The 23,100-nt window shown below is 29.5% G+C and overlaps 1 protein-coding gene across 1 annotated transcript in view; it reads left to right on the top strand.

The window, feature by feature from the left end:
* The first annotated feature begins 702 nt into the window (after positions 1 to 702).
* Positions 703 to 23,100, top strand: part of LOC115887235 (AT-rich interactive domain-containing protein 5B-like) — a 125,585-nt gene continuing 103,187 nt past the window's right edge. Inside the window, exons 1-2 of the mRNA XM_030906600.1 lie at positions 703 to 2,331; positions 2,847 to 3,101. Coding sequence (XP_030762460.1) covers positions 2,311 to 2,331; positions 2,847 to 3,101 — 276 coding nt within the window. The 5' untranslated portion in view covers positions 703 to 2,310. The remainder of the gene's footprint in view (positions 2,332 to 2,846; positions 3,102 to 23,100) is intronic.

The following is a 23,100-nucleotide window of genomic DNA, read 5'->3' as shown; positions in this document are numbered from 1 at the left end:
CCACCCAAAGATTTTTCTCTCGTATTTTACCATTGAAAGCGCCATATGAAATAATACTGCGCGTATCTGCCAAACCGTTCAAAATTTACGTTTTAAATACAAAAAATGTTCATTTTTTAAATCTCCATCTAATGAAAAAATAATATACAGGGTGTTCTGTTTAAAATAACACAGAAAAATTATTTTATATTTTAGAAAGTTTGGCGTAGAATATTGAACATCCTGTATGATATACGATTACCATATTTATAACAAAGTAAGAACAGACAAAAATGCAATTATATACAGGGTGTTCCATTAAAAAAAAATCATCCAGGTCCACTCACACTTTTTTGAGCCACCCTATAGAAGTTAAAATATTTTCCTGAAATACATCCTGGTACATATTTTAGGTTTGCACTTGAACAAAATTCTCAAGTTTTTTATTCTAGGAGCTACAGATGCCTGACGCACTATTGCCGGACCCTGTATGTATAGAGTGTTTAGCCATCGTTCAACGTGACGTCATATATTGTCGAACTCTCTCAATCACTTGCCAACCAGATGAAAGAGATTAGTGACGTCATTAGGGCATTTCGTAAATGAATGCATATTCTTTTTAGTAATTGTCATTGTCATTTTATTTGGGGTTATTATTTTATTGACGGGAAAAAATAAAAATCGATGTCAAAATTGAAATTTTATTGTTGCTGTAAAACAAAATTGAGTTTTTTATTGCAAAAATGCCTCAAAGATTTAATCAAAATGAACAAGAGATTATTGCTAAGCATATAAATTAGTTTTCTCGAGAAAGAGACGCTGGCAGAACACTCTTGGCCCGTGGACGCCGTATGGAGTACAATGCAAGGTGTAATAAATATTCCTATGTAAAATAAAAAGCGCTTTTAAATAATATAGCGAGTTGCTGATGGTTTAGAAATGGGCATTTCAACAGTCCGAAGGATTGGGATTAAAGAGATCGTAACTGATGAAGAGTTCAAGAAAAAATGAATAATGCCGAACAAAACTCGCCTCAATCAGTAATATGTATAGGAACATACGTAAAATTTTCTAAACAATATGAACTGACCTCAGACATACCCTAAAACTCATATTTGACAAATAATAATGATGACGTAATGGTGAACGATAGCCGAACAGTCTTTATCTGGAAAAAATAGCTTTCATGGCGTCCATTCGTCCAACTAGTTCTCTTTGAACTTCGTCAATCAGTTTTTCATTTACATTTACTATTTTTCAATTTTATGCGAAGGGGCAAGTTTTAATCACCCTGTACATAGGTACGCGTATTTTATATTTATCATTAAATTCGAAGGTTTATTTAACCGATAATAATTTTAAAATCACCTGTATTTTCTTTTAATTATGATGAAAAAATTATATCTATTAATTATAAATTGTTTTTAACTGTTAAAAAAGATTATAGGTACCTCATTAAATCCATTTTAAACAAAGGAAATTAAAAACGATACAAATGCAAGGTAATGTTTCTATTGTTAATAACAAATTCGCGATTAAAAGCTCAAGGGCAATATTATTTCCTCGTAATAAAGACCATAAAAATATTTAAAAACAATAATTTTTATTTAAAATGAGCTCTGTCTAGTAAACTATGAACATAAATAAAATATCTCACAGGAGACAAAGAACAAAAGAACGAAAAATTAAAACAGGCGATCCATGACGTTGAATTTATTTATAACTAAATAAAATGGCTAAATTTTAACGCGGGAAATTTTGTTACACTCAGTCGCACTTATCATCACATTACCAATGCTCAAAATAGAATATCTATTTCACAATATAAAATAAACACAACGCAACCCACAATACACCTCAATCGATGGCCATTTACCTACGAAGTTACTTTTACCGGATTAATCTTTTAAATCCATAACAAGAATGAAATTTTCGTGACAATCGCGTAACAAAAGGCTATTTTTCGCCGATTCGTCGACACTTTAACATTGTACCTGTTAAAAAATTTGATTAGAAAATGCAAAAGGTGTGATGTAACGAAGCAAATCAAATTAATATCTGTCGACTCGCACTTATCACATCTATTTTCACTTTTCGAACGGGGCGCGCTCGACTATCTTGACTCGGAGAATGTTTATTTCTTTCTGCATTCTCTACCTCCATTCCGTTTTATTCTAAAGCGCCAGTTAGTACGAGCACATCCCGAAACATTACGATCGTTTACGAATTTAACTCTGTGCCGTGACGTCATATAATTAGAGTAAATACAAAGTAGACGATGGTGTCAGCGTGCCATTTTCGTGTGCTCTTGTGATTAAATTCAAGAAAAAAATGGATATAAATGACATACAGGTATAATTTTTTGCATCCGATTTTCTAATGTAGTTTCCTATATTTTAGCGAAAGTCCGGTTATTTTACGAGTTACCGTTTTTGTTTTATTCGAGTTTTGTTATTGTTAGTGTTGCGTCGAGTAGTTTTTAAAATTAATTAAATTATATTCGTAGATATCCCACGCAACAATATACCTCGACTTTGTTATTTCGATCAATTATGCACGGTATTAGATTTTTTTATCGTTTTATTTTTGATTATTTATTCAAATTGTTGTTTATTGAATGTAAAATATATTATAATTTATTAAAATTCAAATTATTTCTGTTTCATATCAATTAGGTTGCATATTTATAGTTACGATAACAAAATAAATTCGAGTTTTCTAGCTTTATATACATATGTTCGTTATTTACTTTGGGTAGAAGCACTTATAATCTTAGATAACGATTTTTTTATTTATGTACCGAATAAATAAATGTGTTTAAAATATTTTTTATTGTATTTAATCCATGTTTTTTTTATTATTTCCAGTTAATTGGGGGTCCCTGCGGCCAACACGGGCCCTACACGTTTTTTAAGGCTTTCAAATACGTGAAGAACGGTGTTAAAAAAATAATAACTCTCAGTGAGTTTTTCTTTGTGAAAATGTGGCGAGACTCTGACTTGTTGTGCATTGGTGAATTGCAATTATTGTGGATAGATAAAAACAACGAACAGACTTTGGCCAGTTTGAGGCTGTATTTCCTGCCAGAAAACACCCCAGAGGGTCGAATGGACCAAGGAGAGGTAAGGACATTGATATTTATCATTTCTTTATATCGATTTATATTTTAAAAATAAACATATTTAATTTCCCTCAATAGTAAGGGATCAAGAAAAAAAGCATTAATCGAAAACAAGTAATATTTTTAGGATTGTAATTAGGTACGTCATTTAATTATAAATCAGTTTTCTTTTTAACTATTTTTAATGTAAATGAAGCCTTGGAAGTTAAATAAATTCGGCGTACAGAAACTGCGGAGCGGCCAACCGTACGATTCGATTTCTGCGTTGAAATTCAGGCGATATTTCCGCGCTCGCCGCACCGTTTGCCGCCTCTTCGATGAGGTGGTTCGCGTTCTCTCCAGTGGAGCTTACTCCAGCCGGTTTACGAAGATTATCCCACTCTAGTTTATGTTTCTCTCTCTACTATATATATGATATTATTTCTATGCTCCGAAACTTATTGTAATTTAAATGCCAATTTATATAAAGTTTTTAAAATGCTCTCTACCTGTAAATTCTGTTCGCTTTTGTTGCGGTTTAGTAATTTATTTTGTTTAAGATTGGTAGTAATAGGCGTGTTTAAAAATATCTATTTTAGACACATAAAAAGGAATATTTAGATGGTACAATAAAGTTGCTGACTTTATCGATTTTAACTGGCGAGTCGGTTTATCAGGAAAATTAAACAATTCAAGGGGATTATTTCAATTTTATAGGTTTTCATAAAAGTAGCATCGTTTATGGAGGTTTAATTACTATTAGTTTACAATAATTCTTTATTGAAAATGCATTTTGTAACAGAAATTTATAAATACCTAGGTACCAACCTACTTTATTGTAATTTTTAATTGTGCTAATACAGTAATTATGTAATTTCCTAAATTTTAATCTATATTAATTCAGTAAACGTGGCGTGGTTTTATATCTCAATCGCTTATTTCATCAATAAAAACATTTGTTTGTTCAATTTAAATACATATTTTTATGTTTATCACAGTTCTACACTGGTTTATGCGAAGAACGTCTATTATTATTAATTTTAATTTATTATGTTTTACCTATATATACCACATGTTAATAGGTATTAACAAATCTAAAATATAAGGCGTGTTATTAGGTATATTAATTTAATGCAGATGTTGCAAATTACTTATTATTCAATATTAAATAAAAATTTTATTAAAATATTTTGATGATTTTATTTTATCAATTTTTTATCAAACCTTTCATTAAAATGAATAAATCATAGAATTATCTTAATTTTATAGGTTTTTACAAAAAATGCATTTTTTAAATAATTAATAATTATTATTGTCTATATTAGTAATTATTGTCTAGATAAATATGCCGTGCCATTTTATTTTATTATAATGAGATTAAGTTCTTTGTTGGATATTGAAGATGTACCTAATACCAATACTAGGCATTAAAGAATACAAGGACCAATAACACGCGAGACTAAATTGTTACAATAGGTACCTCCAAACACTGCCGTGCCACACATTTTTCTTAAATTAGCTGCTTGAAGAGATATTTATATTTTTGATAAATGTTTTGACTACGCCTATGGTGTATGCAGTGGTCTATATCACACTAATTAATGACAAAAAAACGTATTAAAATTTTAACAAAAGGTACAAAACTGGTATCGACGTATAGCACATATCAAGTACATAATAATATAATATCGGAAAAATAATTATCAAATTCAATAAAAAAAAACGCTAAAAAGGTAGAGTGGACTGTTTATTTACCTATAAAAATAACTCCCGGTTCTTTCTTATCGTTGCGGCGTTTATACTTGGAAGCTGAACAAATCACCATTGCAATAAAGTTTATACAAAGTTCCCTACACACAATACACTGTTAAAAATCCCTAAAATTGTCGCTGGTGGTACATCCGTTTCTCCAAAAAAATGGCGTCTAACAACACAAATTCTGCCCCAGCCCGTATATGGGCGTTACGTATCCTTGTATTCTTTAGCTGTAATACAGGAGTTATAATATATAATACAGGCATTTTTTGATAGGCATTAAGTAGTTTATAAATATTTAACTATAATAAATGTGCTATTAAAAATTTATTTAATATAATTTTTATTAGGGTAATTCAGTAATTACAATTTAACCTTTATAAACTTTTAATTCATAATTCAGTAAATGTGGTTTTGTTTTATTTTATTTTGTCTTATTTTAGCAATAAAAAGATTGTCTTTTTCGCATAAATAAATATTTTTGTCAATCTCACGTTTACTACTGGTATAATATGTAACGAACATTTATTGTTATCAACTTATATTTATAATATTACATTAATTTAGTTAAATTTCGCTAAAAAATTAAATAATTCCAGAGCTTGTCTTTTATTTGATAGGTTTTTAAGAAAGTGGCATCTTTTAAATACGAGTACCTGTTTTTAATTATCTAGAATTATTGTACAATGGAAGGAAGTTCTTTGTTGAAAATATAATTTAATACCGAAGTTTATGAAAGTTTTTGTCGTGCTTTTTCAATGAACTAATATATTTTTTATTATAGGAGTTAAATATAATTTAACGTGATAAGAATGATAACTTTTAATTCACATTAATACGATAATAAGTGCCATGGCCGTATTCAGATTTCATTGTTTCATTTAAACAATAAAAATATTTTTTTTGCGCAAATAAACATTGTGTTTATCGCTCATTCACTAAATGAAGAACATTTATTATTATTAATTTTTCAATATATTTTTATTAAAATTAAACAATTCCAGTGGAATAGGATTCCTAATTTATAATTTAAACATTGTATAGAAATATTTCAAATATCAAATATTGTTCTTCAGCATTTATTATCGTTTTTTTAATGAACGCATATTCTTTGTGGACCAAGTAACATACCTAATACTCGTATGTACAAATTACAAATGCCTTTCAGGCAAATTTAATTTTTAAACAATTTAATAAAATAATTTAATATGTTTTTTATTAATTATGAATTATATTTTAATTTTGTTATTATTAATAAAAATTAAATAATTATTATTTATAATTTAAGATACATTTTAATTCGATATCTATATAGTATATATATTATATCACAGTTTAAAGAATATAAATATATATATATACATACATATATATATATATATATATATATATATATATATATATATATATATATATATATATATATATATATATATATATATATATATATATATATATATATATATATATATATATATATATATATATATATTTATATTCTTTAAACTGTGATAGTACATACTTACATATACCTACATACATATGTATATATGGCGTGTTTTTATCTCATTGTCTTATTACAATAATAACAACAATTCTTGGTTTTGTACAAACTAATGTATTTGCCATTATCACTACTGATTTCAATAAAGATCGTCTATTACTATTGTTTAATTAATTCTTAGAAATATTATATTGCTAATTGGGGGGCTAGGGTACTAAAACTACTTGTAGATGTATATTACCGTTGTTATTTCAATCAACGATATTACTCAGTACTCCCAGTGCTCAGTATTTAATAATAATTTTTAATTTTAAAATATAACAGTTTTGTAACATTTTTATTTCAAGTAGTTTTCAAAGAGTATGCGCTGTGGCCTGTGACGTTCTTTTTACAAGAGTCAAAAAAAGTAGTAAATACTAGAAGGACCATTTTACGAAAAAAAAAATCGGAGTTAGAAAATATTTATACTAAAATTTATCTAGGGGTGGAGGTAGTTTTTTTCGTAAGCACTTTTGTATAGAGATAAATTGTGTCCAATGAACTTATTTTGATTCCACAAATACGTAATAGTTCTATGTCCACGGAATATTGGGACACCCTGTATAAAGGTGTGTTCAGACCGCCTGCGCCGCTCCGCGCCGCGCAAAGCATTTTTTTAACATGTACTTTTGAAGTGTATTTTTTTAGTGCGCACAAAAGTATATATTAAAAAATGATTTCGCGGCGCGGCGCGGCGCGGACCGGCGCAGCTGGTGTGAACGCACCTTAATATTATATCTTTTGTATCATGAGAAAAAATACGTAGATTTAAAATACCAGCTTTATAATTATTTTTAGCCGACTGTATGGTAGGCTATTAAGATCGGCAAAAAAAAGTTTTTTTAATTTCACTCAAAATGAGTTATTTGGGTCATAAATGTCCTATATAATATGACCTAATACAAAGTATTTTCATTATGTCTGTCTGTCTGTCCGTCTGTAACACGACAACTCAAAAACCAACCGATTTTAACCAAATTTGGCGGGGGGTGGGGGGTTGGTAATGGGAGAATGGGAGGGGGTTAAAAATTTAAAATAATCGTAACTCCAAAATTACAGTAGCTAGCGAAACGCGGTTTTCAATTTAAGATTAGGAATATTTGCAACAAAATTTGTAATAACATCAAAATCAGTCAAAGTCGCAGTTTTTGAGATATTCCGTTTTTCCGTAGTCCGTTTTTGAGAAAATCCGTGTGGAGAACTCCAAACTCCCATCGGACGCGACCCCAGGTGGCGGATAAGGCAAATAACCGCGGACCAAAATTGGAAGAATTCCTTTACTTTGAAACTAAAAGAACTGCGTACCAACTTTTTATTAACATATTTTAGTATGGGCGGCTATACTTGCCTCCCGGGCCAATTTTTTTAATTTACCTTTGTTTTAAAAGGGTAACCTTTGTATTTTGTATCTATTCTTAGTACAACAAAAATAAGTGTAAAATTTTTATAATGAATCACATATGCTTTGAATTATTAACTTGACGATAAAAATACATTTATCATATAAATAAACAACTATTTATTTTTGCTGTGGATATGGTTTCTGTTATACACAGATTTATCGTGTTATCAAAACACTACATTATTATATTAAATTATGTTCAGTAAATGGTTTGTGATAGTTTAAATTTTATGGATTTATTTATTAACAATAAAAACGGACGTTAGCTGAAAATAACACGTTACATTCTTTAATTTTCTATAAAAATTCTATTTGTGTTTCCGGTTTCGCAACGTTGTCGGCTTACATCATCAAACATAATATTTTACATACGTCCAAGAAAAATGGCTTGCTGACATTTGCTTATTCCGAGTCGCCTGGTTATTTTATAAATATAATATGGAAAATTCTGGGGAATTCATTTAAAGTTTATATTTATAAAAAATGGTAAATAATAGGAAAAATAATGCACGTTTATACCGGGTGTTATTCAAAAGTGGCTCATCCGTATAACATTTCTATTTTTTCAGATGATTACTTTCGGTTACTTCCTGTTTCACCGGAAATTACGACAACTTTTGATCTTTTTTGGTACCGTGGTATTTTTTACTTTATATGATTGAAAATGACATTCTGAATAGAATGACATATCATATGTCAAGTTTTGACATTTTCAATTAAAAAAAATGGCATTTTCAATTTCAATCTAGAGTGCCATGGGCCAAAAGGAGTGCTGTGTTAAAACCGAGGTTAAAACTTAAAACCATTAATTTTTAATGAAGGAGCTTTGGACAAATAGATTTGATCGTCTAAGCTTTTTCGCGACTTTTCTTGGTAGGTTAAAAGATGCCCAAATCGTATTTTTAATCATAATTCAATTTTTTCTAATGGAATGAGGGTGGCTCATTAGCATATTTGGAAAAAGTATTTTTTTATGAATAATTTGGAACTAGATACTTGGCATTTCGAGTTAAATCGTTATATTTATGGTCGTGGCACTCTAGATTGAAATTTAAAATACTATTTTTTTAACCAAAGTGACAAACAAATTGACATACGATATGTCATTCTATTCAGAATGTTATTTTCTATCAAATAAAATAAAAAAATACGTATTGTACCATTTAAAAATCAAAAGTTGTAAAATGGCCGTTTTGTAATTTGAAAAATAAAAAGTTTTAATGTGCGAATTCGTGACAAGGCTCATTTGATTTCCCCTTACGTTTCAAGTGCTGTACGGAGACACAAATCGTTCTGCGGCCAACGCATAAAAAACTTATTTTCTCCAGTTCGGCCAGCGAAGGCACATCGAAGACGGTGTGGAACTGAAAGCGACAGTGTTGCTATATTAAAATGTGTGATATCTGTAATACGTTTGCCGAAAATTTCTTTGAATGAAAAATCCGCGTTTAGTATGAAAGATTTTTTGTGTTAAACAGAATAAACAACAAAAATAAACATTCTTTTGTAGGTACTGAATATGTCGTATGATCGAAAAAAGTCGTTTAGTTGGCTTGGACATGACGAAAATTATTGACATATATTTTACCTATGAAATAACAGCGATCTTGATTTCCAAGCTAACTCTAACGCCGTTCTTTGTTTAATCATATAATATTATATTAAGTTGTTTAATGATAGAAATCCGTATTATTAATGATAGATCCGTATTATTAACGTACTGTATCCAAAATCCGTAAATCTACGGTTTAATCAGTAGTTCTGGCAACACTTTTCCGGCAACCACTCACTCTGCCGACTGAAAGCAGAACTACGGTACAGTATTCTTTATCCGATGCGTTGTAGACGACCATCAGCGCGCAGCGGCGCAGAGCTAAACTAAATCTCGGGATTCTCGCACAAGCTAACAGCAACGCCAGCTACATCTCGGACAGGTTTTGTGCCACGAAATCGCCCATAAGGTTTCGCATCTTCTTATTTCTCCGGTGAAACAGGAAGCGATTGAAACTAATTGAATACGTTAATCAATCCTGATATATTATGTCATATATTGATATACCAAATCTCGTTTTTTTTTATTTAAAAATTAAAAAATTGTAGGGTTAAGCCACTTTTGAAAAACACCCGGTATACTACGAATTTAGATAAACAAAGTACAATATATTTTGGCAAATTTTCAAATACGACCTTTAGTTCAAAAAATAGATATTTTTACATTTTTTTAGAACTTCATTTATCACAGAATTCGAGTCATAATAATAATTGTAGACCTTCCTTTGCAAGGGTTACTTTTATTATCAGGTAATAAAAACTTATGGATGACTTAAGGGTGAGTGGTTCAATACCAGGTAATAAGTTTCAGTTTTACGACGACATAAAAATGGAAAGAAAATGAAATTAGAAATATTTTATATGACTAAGAAACTTTTAAAAATTCAAATCCCCTGGTTATCATATTTATAAGTGTGGAAAATTCTGGAGAAATTATTTGGTGTTTATATTTATAAAAAGAATGCGATGGAAAAAATAATGCTCGTAATTTATGTATTACAAATAATGTAGATAAATAAAGTACAATATATTTTGGCATACATTCAAACACGTTCTAGTAAATGTTTTTGTTTCTTAATTTTTTTAATAAGTACTCGGAAAATCATACACATTTTTCGTAGTAATAGACTAAAAAGATAAAATATATTAGTGGCCAATTTTTGTTTAAATTTGCTGTCCTCCATTCCCGAACATCGAGTTCCGGGCTTTACGCCCTGGGGCTACACGAGAACGGTTCTGAAAGGAGCTGTGCGCGATAGCCTCGTGCCTCCATATGGCGCGGAACAGTTCTGGAACTTTATGACTCAATTGAATGACTCAATGAACAGAGCTGCTCAACTGCGTGAAAAGAGGACAGCAATTGATGGACAGTAATCAATTATGCAATTATTGACAGAAAAGGAATCCACCCATCTATAGGTACTTGATTTATATTAAACCAGTTATACCAAAATTTTTATGTATAGTTCATATCAAATAAAGTTTGAGTCATGTGATTAAGCTTGACCGGCACAGCGATGCCCACTTTTACATATTTTCTTTTAATCAAAATATTTTAGGAAATAAAAATAAATTAATTATAAATATATAAGCAGTTATTATTTACATCTACAAACAAAACTCACCTTCTCAACAGCACTTAATGGGCATAAAGGGCCATTACTACCGCTTTCCTGTTCAAAATATTCTAATAAAGTTGGGATGAGTTTTTTACGGCTATTAAGCTGTCTTGTATCTTGTACACTTCGCACTAAAAGAGGTTCTAAAAAGAACAATGTTCGACTGCAAGGTCTGCTGGTAAACATTTTTAAGCTTAAAGAAGCTATCACATGAATCCCCAGCGGGGGAATTTAAATTTTAGTTAGTCAGCCCGGCGCCGAATATGTCCATGATTTGCAAAAAAGAATTTAAAAATTGCGCCCTCGATTACGTAACTAAAAGTTTAATTGGTATCAAATATACCTACATCTAAATATTCATGTGATGTAGAAAATTTTGTTATTGGTCAGTTGATGGAAAATGTAGCAATGAATTAACAACAATTTATTAAACATTATATTATTTTAATATTATAATATTATCAATTACATGTTATAAAAATTACGTATACAAAAATATATAAATGTATGAAAAATTGATATTAATTTATTAAACGATTGAAGACAGACACTCTCGACATAAAACTAAAAATAAGATCTTTTAAATAAGATCCAGCATTTAAAAATAGATTTATGTATATAGACAGTTAAATTTTTGGGTTCCATTAATAAACTAGAATCAGTTTTAATTTGTACATACATTTGTTGACACTCTTATTATTTATAGATGTAGACAATATAGGTATATTTAAAACTACATAGTACATACCTTTAACTGATTAATTAAAATTTGATTTAAGAATTATTGTTATCTGAACTACAAATTTGATTTTAAAAAAAGTGTACATAACAATTTTTTGACCACACAATACACAATGTTGTTTTCTAGAATATACGTGTACCGTATGCACGTGATCGAAAAAAAACGGCGTCAATTTACCGTGGTGCCTAAATTTTTTAGAAATGCAGATCTGTCACATATGTGATTGTTCGTCATTTCTAAGGTAATTGGACTCCCCTGTTTCCGATTAAACGGTATGTGTTTTTCCATTTTTTATATATGTATCTAAGAACAAATTTTTGTGACAGATATTTCAATTGAAAGAATTATATTGGTTCATATGTCTCAGACGTACCTCTTATCTCCAAAAAAATCCTTTATGGGTATTTTGCCATTGAACTGCAAGAAAATCTACAAAATAAAATAGTTATTTTTTGTAAACGCTTCTGCGTTAAACCTAAACGGACACTGCTTGTCAGAAGTTATGTTTATAGTTATACAAATTTGCCTAACAAAGAAAAAAATGCTTAACGTTTCGGAAAGTTTATCTCTTTCCGTCGTCGGAAGCAAAGAAAATACAAAGAATAAAGAAAAAAACTATTTAAAATATTTAAATTCAACTATTCGAGAACACTTTACTTTTTTAAAACAGGAAACCGTTGACGTTCTGTTAAAATGACATTATATCAAGTTAAACTTCAAAATTAACAATTACTACCTGATAACAATTACTTAATAAGATAAAACTAAAAAGCCCAAACTTTCTGTATGATTATTTTTAAATTTTACGTATGTTATATTTATTTATGTTATGTTCTTTAAAATCAAAGAAGCGATTGCCATACATTACTAACATCAACAGATGCATGAGCAATACATTTATTTTTATTAGATTGAATTAAAAAAGCCTCTTTTATTTTTCTTTTAGAGGCTATCGCTTCTTTTACTATAATTTTGGCGCTATTAAAATTTATTCTGTGCCCTGTGTCCCATGAATGCTGACAAATGTTAGATTTGTGAAAATCTCCCTTTCTTAAATAATCTTTATGTTCTTTAATTCTAACATTTAAGGGTCTAGATGTTTTACCAATCTAAAATTTATCGCATTCACAGGGTATTTGGTATATTACATTTTTTGTTTGTTGTTCTGTATTCATTGGTTTAGTATGTGATAAAATGGATCTGAGTGTATTTTGTGTTTTGAAAGATGTTCGTATGTTATATTGTTTTCCTATCCTTCTTATTTTTTGAACTTAAAAAAACTGAACTTAAACGCCTCGTATGTATGGAATTGTAAGTTGTATACATATTGTGTATTGTTATCATTGTGTCTATGATTTGGGGTTTGTATTTCGTTCAATGTTTTGTCAACAAAATATGGTGGATAGTCGTTTTTTATTAATGTATTTTTTATGTAGTTTATATCTCGGTTTAGGGAAATGTCGTCTGTACATATTATTTTTGCCCTATCATATAAACTATATAAACTAAAAAATAATACTATTCATATACTATCATATAAATTATATAAACTTTATTGCTATTCTTTTGAATACCGGGTGTTGCATCGTCGTACAGGACATAGGAAATCCCATGTAAATTTTAATGGGGTCAATTATTGGCTTCCCTAATTATTTTAGATAATAATTCTATTTAGGTTTATTGAAGAGCACTAAAACCCACATTCAAAAGAATAACTTTAGATATTTTTGATTAGCTCGTTTACTTATGGTACTTATTTATTTCTTATGGCCCTGTATTTACTTATGAGCACCAGTCAAGGTAAAAGATAACTGTCAAATGAAGTTGTCATTTCAGAAATTTACCTATTTAGTGCTTTATTATTATTGAAAACTCATTCCTACATCGGAAATCTTAAAGATGTATTTATAAATACAAATTTATATGAATTAAAGTAAAATAAAGTAATCAATTACAAGGTTCATAGTATTATTACAATATTCAATAACTTATTAATTTAGGTACTATTAAATGACAACTTCATTTGACAGTTATCTTTTACCTTGACTGGTGCTCATAAGTAAATACAGGGCCATAAGAAAGGAGAAATATTTAAAAAGAAATCGGCGATAACTCGTAAACGGGCTAATCAAAAATATCTAAAGTTATTCTTTTGAATGTGGGTTTTAGTGCTCTTCAATAGACACATTTTGAATTATTAGTTCATAATTTCTGTTAAAATAGCTTATTGTACAGAATGTTTCATTTGGTAGTTGTTTGTAGCTAACCACCACTGTTGTTAATAACTGGTTTGCTGGTTTGTATTATATTTTCAATACAATAAACAACTCCAAAATTTATAATTGTAAATGATTTACGGATGCCTTTTAATTGGTTTATTATTATAATTAATATAATAATTTAATCCCGAATTTCATTTATTACTGCTGTTGAAAAAAAATAATCAAATTAAAAAAGACACTACAATAGATATGTAGATGTGTGTGCTAAACTATTGGAATTAAAAAAAAATAATATTCTCAAGAAATCTTTATCTTAAGAGGTCTTCTTGATGACAAAAGGAATTTCAGGTAGTTTGACAACGACTATTATTGTTCCTTGTATAGAGTGTTTCTTTTCTTATGGTATAAAAGGCCATATTTTTTTTGAAAACGGTATTTTGTTAAGAATTGAAATCGGTTGTAGCTCTTATATTTTGGTTTGCAAAAATTTAGTCCTATGGAAATTTTGCTAAAAATATGTAACGATTCAAAATAATTCAGATCATCAAGGATCAACGTATGTTTGAAGATAGATACGAATAAAAATTTGTTTTTGTAATATACTAAAATGAAAATTTTTAGTATCTTATGCATGCCGGGTCCACAACAAGGCGACAAAAAGTAAACACGATTTGAGACAAAAACAAGACAAACTTGCGACAAAAAATGGGGAATTCTGACAAGACAAACTTGAGACATTGTCCAAACTGCAAGGACAAAAGTAGAGGATAGTCGCCTAATATGGGGTACTTTTTTTGAAAACACTATATATAAAAAACGTAATGATTTTTGGACACTATTTCTGAATTTTAAGTTTTTTTTGGACACATTTTAAGCATATAGTAAGAAGAAACAGGTTAAAAAGAAATAGAGAAAAGAAATATGCAGCATTAAAAAAAAGATTCCCTACCCCATATTAGGGGAATAGGGTATCTTAATATGGGGTACCATTTACAGTGTAAAATTTCAAAAAAACTTGAATTATTTTGGGTTGTTTTGGATTAAAACTATTTATTTATAAAACTGACATATAAAAACTACACCTAACAAAAAGGTATGTTTTCTTATAATGAGTCAAAAAACTTGCTTATCTAGGAGTAACATAAAATACATCTGTTAAACAAACTACATCTAACAAAAATGTATTTTTTCTTATTATATATCAAAAAATATTAGTTACTTTGCATAAGCTATATACCAATCTTCGTACGTCTTTTTGTGTAATTCCAAAAAATCTTCTTTCCATTTCTAAACAGTGACTGGCGCGCATTGACTCCATTTCCTCCGAAAAGGCTATTTTTCGTCCTAAATGAGAATTCACAATGTTTTCAGGACTCCCCTCCATCTTAACGTACCTTTCTAAGGTCGTTTGAGGTACATTGTGAGTTCGAGCACTCTTCATGTAGCCCATAACTCCTTGCCGAACAGCTAAAATTGCGGAAATCATTTCTCCCTTATTCCACGCTTCCGTTTTTTAGGCATCTGAATGAAAATATTTTGGTATTACATAAATTAGGAAATAATCTCCTAATATGGGGTACCCCAAATTAGGAATTGGCAGGTACCCCATATTAGGAATAAACTAGAACTTTGGGAGGGGCGGCTTTTTGCAAAAAGCGTGTTTGTATTTTAAAAAACCTACCTATTTTCATAAACTACGCTATATTTTGTATAGAATAATATTATCAAAACTTTAAAAACTAACATTTAAGTCTCCTTAAACACCCAAAATGCAGCACGACCAAAAAACTTTGCTTACTACTCAACACTGTTATTACCTCAAACGTCAAAACAGGTCATGGTCATGTCGGCGGTTAGTAAACAATGCATACAATAGATGTCGCACCCAGTACTTCCGCAAAAGCGATCTACCCCATATTAGGCACTATCCTCATATTAGGCGACTTTCCTCTACAACAAAGTCAAAAGTTGTTTAGTTGTTGCGAATGAGTTTTATTAACCATGTGTGATTTCACTGGTCTCCTACTGTTGGCAGCACCTATCCACACTGCGCTGACAACTTGCCGTAAAATATACGAACAAAACATAGACACTTTGATCTTTACCGACTCGAGATGGGACATTGAAAAGTCTCCGAATTTTGAAACAAAACAAAAATGAGACAAAAATGTCGCAGAAATGTATTGGATTTGTCGAAATTTTGACGTAAATCATGAATGTTTCTGTCTTGTCGTTGTTTTGTCTGCTTGGTCTGGACTCGGCATCGGCATTACATTGAGGATTGCAGTCGACACGAGAGAGTAGAAGAACACATATAGTAAAAGTAAAAAAAAATATTTTGAGTTAACGTTTCCTCCTTTTTGTTGCTAAGGCTAATCTGGACGGAGCCTACTTTGTTTACGCGGAATCCGAACCGCGGTCATAGGCCATATCATTCTCAGTGGCCTACCGACTTGGCGAGTGTCTAAATCGACTTTTACTCACGAGATATCCGATCTCAGACGAAAATATCCGATCAACCTCGAACCGGCGTGAATAAGTAGTGTGTGCCAATAGGTTTTACACACTTGTCATGGAATAACAGCACGATAGTTTCCAGACGGTCGCCCGTCCATCGACTCGTACTGCATAACGTCGCTTAACTTCGGTGATCTATCGGAAACCAGTGTTTTAACGTAGCTGGGCAGTTGCTCCATAGATATGCCGTATGCTAAAAAACCGACGTTACAGTGGCCTTTGAAATAATATAAATCGATGTGAATTGGCTTTTATGCAGTTTATTTAAAATTGACATAAAAAAGTGTTAATGATTAATAATATTTAAGCAAAGAAATTACATGGAAATTAATACCGTATTTTCGAAAAACGGCATCAGAGTTAGCTTTAAAATAACGATCAATGACATTTCACCATTTTTAGTTGTGGATCGTATGTGTTATAAAACACCAGTTATTTTTAAAATTAACAGATTAAAACACTTTTATTTTATTCAACACATTCAAAGATTAAATAAATAAACAAGTTACTTGCAACTTGCATGCTTATTCATGGCTCAACATATCTATATACATTTTTAATAGCAAACTATTTCAGTTAGTTTATTTTTACTAACACCTTATTATACATATTATGTCTTTAAATCAACAAGCTTAGTTTAGAGTTTAGATTTTTAGTTTATTATGACAAGCCATGTTTGTCTTACTTCAAAAACAGATATTTTTGAATTAACGGTCTTTTTTTAAGACCCTTATATCAGTTGCCACAGAATTTGAGACGGAATTGTGGAGCTTTCTTTGCAAGGGTTGCTTTTATTATCAGGTAATAAAAACTTATATAAGGGTGAGTCGTTCAATACCAGGTAATACTTTCCGTTTTACGACTACGTAGTAAAAGAAAAAAATTGAAATTAAAAATATTTTATCTGAAAAAAGATAATTTTATGTATCTTGTATAAATCTTTTTCCAGTGTGGAGGAAACCAAGCTGCAATAGCAATAAAAAATTTGGTTTTGACATATATAATTCAGAGTAACTAAAAAAAATACAATTTAATTTTTTAGGGCGTGTTGAAAAGTTGTAACAAATATTGGTTTGATTTATGCTAGTGAAAAAAGTTTATGTAGAATTATTTTGGCATGCCTAATAACAGAAAGAGTCATCCCACAAGTGTCATGGCAAAGTTTGCTCCATAAACTTTGGCCGTGGGGATAATATACAATAATTCTGTGTACAGGGTGAGTCAACGATAGAGTAAAGTCCATTATCTCATTTGTTTCAAGGTTTACAAAAAAATGTTTAATATAAAAGTTATAGGGATGGTTAAGATACACATTTTAAAATTATTATAGAGTATACAGGGTGCTTCAAAAAAGTGTGGCGGCTATAACATAATATGTTTTTTTTAAATGCAACACCCTATTTTTATTTTATTTTTAGATTCTGCGTAAAATTCCATAACTTTTTTATATATATAATGTTATATACCTAAAATTAATAGTTTTTGTAATATTTCAATTTATTTAAACAAATGTTAAATTGCAGTGTGGTAAAAAATTGTCAGTGGTGTCATTGTTTCTGAAGTTGGAGTACCAAAATTTGGTAGGAGAGTTTTATAGAGATGAAAAAAAATATATATGTAAAGATATTTTAGTTAAATGATACAGGGTGTTCAAAATATATTTATGAATTTCAACTACTTAAAATTAAAAAAATCTCAATTTTTTTAAATGGGACACCCTATATATTATCATTTTTTCTGATAGATTTTACAAAACTCTTCAACTTTTATTAAGTATGTCAAACACCTGTTTTTAATAGTTTGCGATTTATTCCCATTTTTTCTATTTTTACCCATATTTTTAATACAATTACCCTGTAAAATCATAGTTGCCATGACAAAACAAAACTATTTATTACTTACCTTTAAAAAATAGCTTCATAATTAGTTACAGTTGCTGCTATTAGTTAAAATTAATTAACTTTACTCAAATAAACTAAATCGCAGTAGTGAATTTCTTGGTGTATTTCTATATTATGAAAGATGACACTTGGGATTTTTCGTCAGGGCGAATAGACACAGATTAGGGTAATACTAGATTACCTAATTGCTGAAGACTGCTGATATAGGAATTTTCTTCGACATACAGTAAAGTTTTTTCTCGTAGTAATTCTGGTTTATAATTCATTTGGTAAAGCCAATATTACTACTGCTGCGAAACCGTCCCATTACACGCTGAAGATGTTTTCTAGATAATATATATCTATTCTTATAGTAGTTAGCAAAATACTCTATAATAGGATAGTACTGAACCAAAAAATGTGGTTTTCTAGGCTTGTCCGTGTATATCAGTCACATTGACTAGTTCATTTTAAGAAAATCTGTAACTATTATCTCTACCATTTATACTCATTACAACAAATTAAACTAAAATTCAAATTTTGTTCTTAACTTGCTTAACAGACATGAAATTGTAATAATTATTACTTTTTATCATGGCGACTATGATGTTATAGCGCAATTGTATTAAAAATATGGGTAAAGATAGAAAAAAGTGGAATAAATCGCAAACTAATAAAAATAGGTATATGACATACTTAATAAAAGTTGAAGAGTTTTGTAAAATCTATCAGAAAAAAATGATAATATATAGGGTATACCATTTAAAAAAATTGAAATTTCTTGATTTTAAGTAGTTGAAATTCATAAATATATTTTAAACACCCTGTAACATCTAACTAAAATATCTTTACATAGGTCTTTTTCTATATCTCTATAAAATTCTCCTACCAAATGTTAGTTGTCTAACTTCAGAATCAATGCCATCAATGACAATTTTTATCACACTGCAATCTAACATTTGTTTAAACAAATTTAAATTATAACAAAAACTATTAATTTTAGGTATATAACATTATATATAAAAAGTTATGAAATTTTACGCAGAATGTAAAAATGAAATAAAAAATAGGGTGTTGCATTTAAAAAAAACATATGTTATATTCGCCACACTTTTTTGAAGCACCCGGTATACTGTATAATAATTTTAAAATGTGTATCTGAACCATCTCTACAACTTTTACATTTGATATTTTTTTGTAAACCTCGAAACAAATGAGATAATGGACTTTACTCTATCGTTGACCCACCCTGTGCATAATATGCAAAACTGGGGTTAGGTTACGAAATATTGAAAAACGTCAAAGAGAAAATTTGTTTAAAATTTTATCAATAAGTCTATGTACCAAAAGTTTCAAAAATATATGGACACCATACAGTAAAAAATAAAAATTTTCAGTAACATTTCTCTTTTTTCATTACTATTTTTGATTTTATTTGTATACTAACCTTACTATTTGTGTCCGTAGTCGTTCTTTAAATGCTGTTAAAATGTTTTTAAGCAAAAAAAGAGTTTCAGTATAAAATTCAAAATCGAGTTGAAAATATTTTCAATTACAGTTGGGCGAATGTAACAATAAACGTGACAAGCACAAAATACATTTATGTACCCATTGTCTAGGTAATCTATAGTATATCCAACGAGTCAGGGAATATTTTGACAGACGACATACAAAAAATGACAGAAAAATAATTTACTTATGATTTAAAATGACAGTCAGGGATACTGTCACTGTCAGGGATCCACTTTTTGCACAGACTATAGGATACGTAGTCATTATAATACTCATCATAATCGAAGTCAAAAATATTGAAAGGGGAACCCTCACGATTTCTACTATGGTACATACATATTTAGATGTATAAAATCATACAGAGTAGTGCCCTATTTTCACCAAAAAAGTCAAAAGATCATTTCATTTTGTTGTAATTTCTCTGTTCATGTAATTATATAACCTACATTTTATAATGAAATTTTCCACAATTTATTTATAAATTACGATAAATACAACATTCAATTTTGTTCTGGAAAAAAAACTGATAAATTAATTAAGTACTTCAGACAAAACACTTAACGAACTGCAGAGCTGTTAATTTTATTTTAAAAATAAACTTGAATTTATTTTTGGATTTATTTAATCGATCTTGAAAAAAGACAGAATTACGTTAATTAATTAACAAATATATAGGGTGGTCCATACTATATTTCGGAAACTTCGGCGGCATATTCTGTAGATAAAAATAAGTAAAAAAGTTCCTATAAATGTATGTCCTAAAATGCTTAGTTTCGGAGATACAGGGTGTAGAAGTTTCACTTTGATTTCGATTTTTTCCAAATAATTTCTGAAGTAACGTCAATATTTGGATGAAAATTGGTATCTGGGAGTTTTTTGACATAAGAAATTTGATTTTGATGTCAATATGACTTTTATTTGTAGGGGGCGTCACCTACACGTGTTTTAACTGCTTTGAAGAGTAATAACTTTTCGTCCGTACCTGTATAAAGCCACTGAGTGAAAAATTATACATTTCCGTGATTTTTTACTTAAAAAATGTCTCTTGGTAAAAATCGCTACGGTCAACCTTTCTCAAGATATTTAGAATCGAAATAGTCAAGACATGTCATTATTGACAAAAAATAAACATGTTGAGAGTAGATAGTTAATATCTCGAGAACCATTACTTGTAGCAATTTTTACCAAGAGATCTTTTTTACGTAAAAAACATCGTAAATGTATATTTTTTTACTGAGTAGTTTTATACAGGTACGGACAGTTTTATACAGGAAAGTTATTGCTTTTCAAACCAGTTAAAAAATATGTAGGTGGCGCGGCGCCCTCTACAAGTAGGAGTCATATTGACATCAAAATGAAATTTCGCGTGTCAAAGAACTCCCAGACACCAATTTTCATCCAAATATTGACGTTAATTCAGAAATTAATTGGAAAAACTCGAAATAAAAATGAAACTTCTACACCCTGTATCTCCGAAACTAAGCATTTTCGGACACACATTTATACAAACTTTTTTACTTATTTTTATGTGTAGAATATGCTGCCGAAGTTCGGACCACCCTGTATATTTACTCTACGCCAGAATCTCACTTTGAATATTTCGGTATATACTTGGTGACAACAATCTTCATACAACAAAGTCATAACTCATTTTCCCATGATACAAGTAAAAGAAGATATGATATTGAAGCGTCAAAATTTCATCGGTATTCGCGCATGACGTCACCTTGTGATAGATTTTCAAATGGGTATGGCGGGAACTACGCTTTAAACATTGGAAAACGTCAAAGTTTGATCAACATTTTTGAAGTAAACTGTTTTATTACTTGTTTGAAATAGTTTTAGTTAGGCTGGAAACCATTTCCTATTTAAAAAAAGAATGATATCTTAGAAAAAAATACGAAAATATATAGAATTCTTTATTAAAATATTTATGTATGGATATATTATTATAATATTATCATTTTAGTATATACCTCAGTCAATAATTATTATCAATGTGAACAATAATAATATATACAGGGTGTAAGGGCAACTATGTATACGAGTATACAAAAATCGCAAAATATGACAAACAAGTGTGGGAGTCTTCTAGACGCTATGCATTACTATATAATTACTATTAATAATTTATTAATAATAATTATATAAGTAATGCATAGACGCTATTAATTACTTATAATTATTAACACTGCAGGTGAGTCAAAAATTAAAATATGTAGACTCACCCTGTCACTCAGACCAGTTAAATGAAATGTTTACTTACTATTTTTAACATTTTTCGTTTCTTAAAGATAGTAGAATTATATAAGTCTTTATTTAATTGTCTGATGCGAAAATACATTCTTGATCTAAAAATTGCCATATACCGCACACCTCATTTTTCACGAAAATTAACAGTTTAAAAGTTTTAAAAACTATTATTTTAAACAATCTTTCGCTATGCAAACACACGAAGTATATCCCAATATGGCGGAATCTATCACAAGCTGACGTCACACCCCGCTCTGACATGCGCGGTATCATATCTTCTTTTATTTGTATCATGTCATTTTCCAGTAACGGACAACAGGGTTTTTCATGCATCTGGTTGATATTATTATAATGATGCTATGTAAATAAAAATGGGTAGACATGTTTGGAGAAAAAATCTAATTTGACTGTTAAATAAACCAAAAAAATAAACAAGAGAATTTTTTATTTCAAAATTAGCCGGTGGATAGAAAATACATATTTTTGATAAATGACAAATTTTACAATTTGTGTATAGAACAGTCATAAAATTATTAAAAACGTGATTATAATAGTGCCATTCTCACACCAAATTTCAACTCTTGTCTAAAGTGTTTTCGAAAAAATTCGATGATATGTATTTACAATTGTTTCCTAAATATTTTCTCACTTTTTCATTTGTACCCTGTATAGTAAACAGTATTTACTGGTCAAATTGTGAAAACTAAAAAATATTCATGTGCGAATTAAGAAAATCCAATATTTCATAACATCGTTATAAAGGGTGTTCGTTATATAGGATGTATAAGGGGTAAAAAACATGTGCCGTCTCTCGTGAGAAGATTCCTCACTTAAAAATTAGATTTATTCCCCGGCCGCTGAATTTTTTTTCTTTTGCAAAATTATAGGCCGTATAATGGCGATTAAAAGTTGTATCTTGATATTTTGTCAATTTCTATCTTCTTGATACAATTAAAATTAATATATTATTTATTTAACCTAATTTATTATTACATTTTGTTAAAATCTATATAACACTGAAGTTC

Source organism: Sitophilus oryzae, unplaced genomic scaffold (assembly GCF_002938485.1).
Source record: "Sitophilus oryzae breed Bouriz unplaced genomic scaffold, Soryzae_2.0 scaffold_557_pilon_pilon, whole genome shotgun sequence".
Lineage (NCBI taxonomy): Eukaryota > Metazoa > Arthropoda > Insecta > Coleoptera > Curculionidae > Sitophilus > Sitophilus oryzae.
This window is presented reverse-complemented; position numbering and strand designations above follow the sequence as displayed.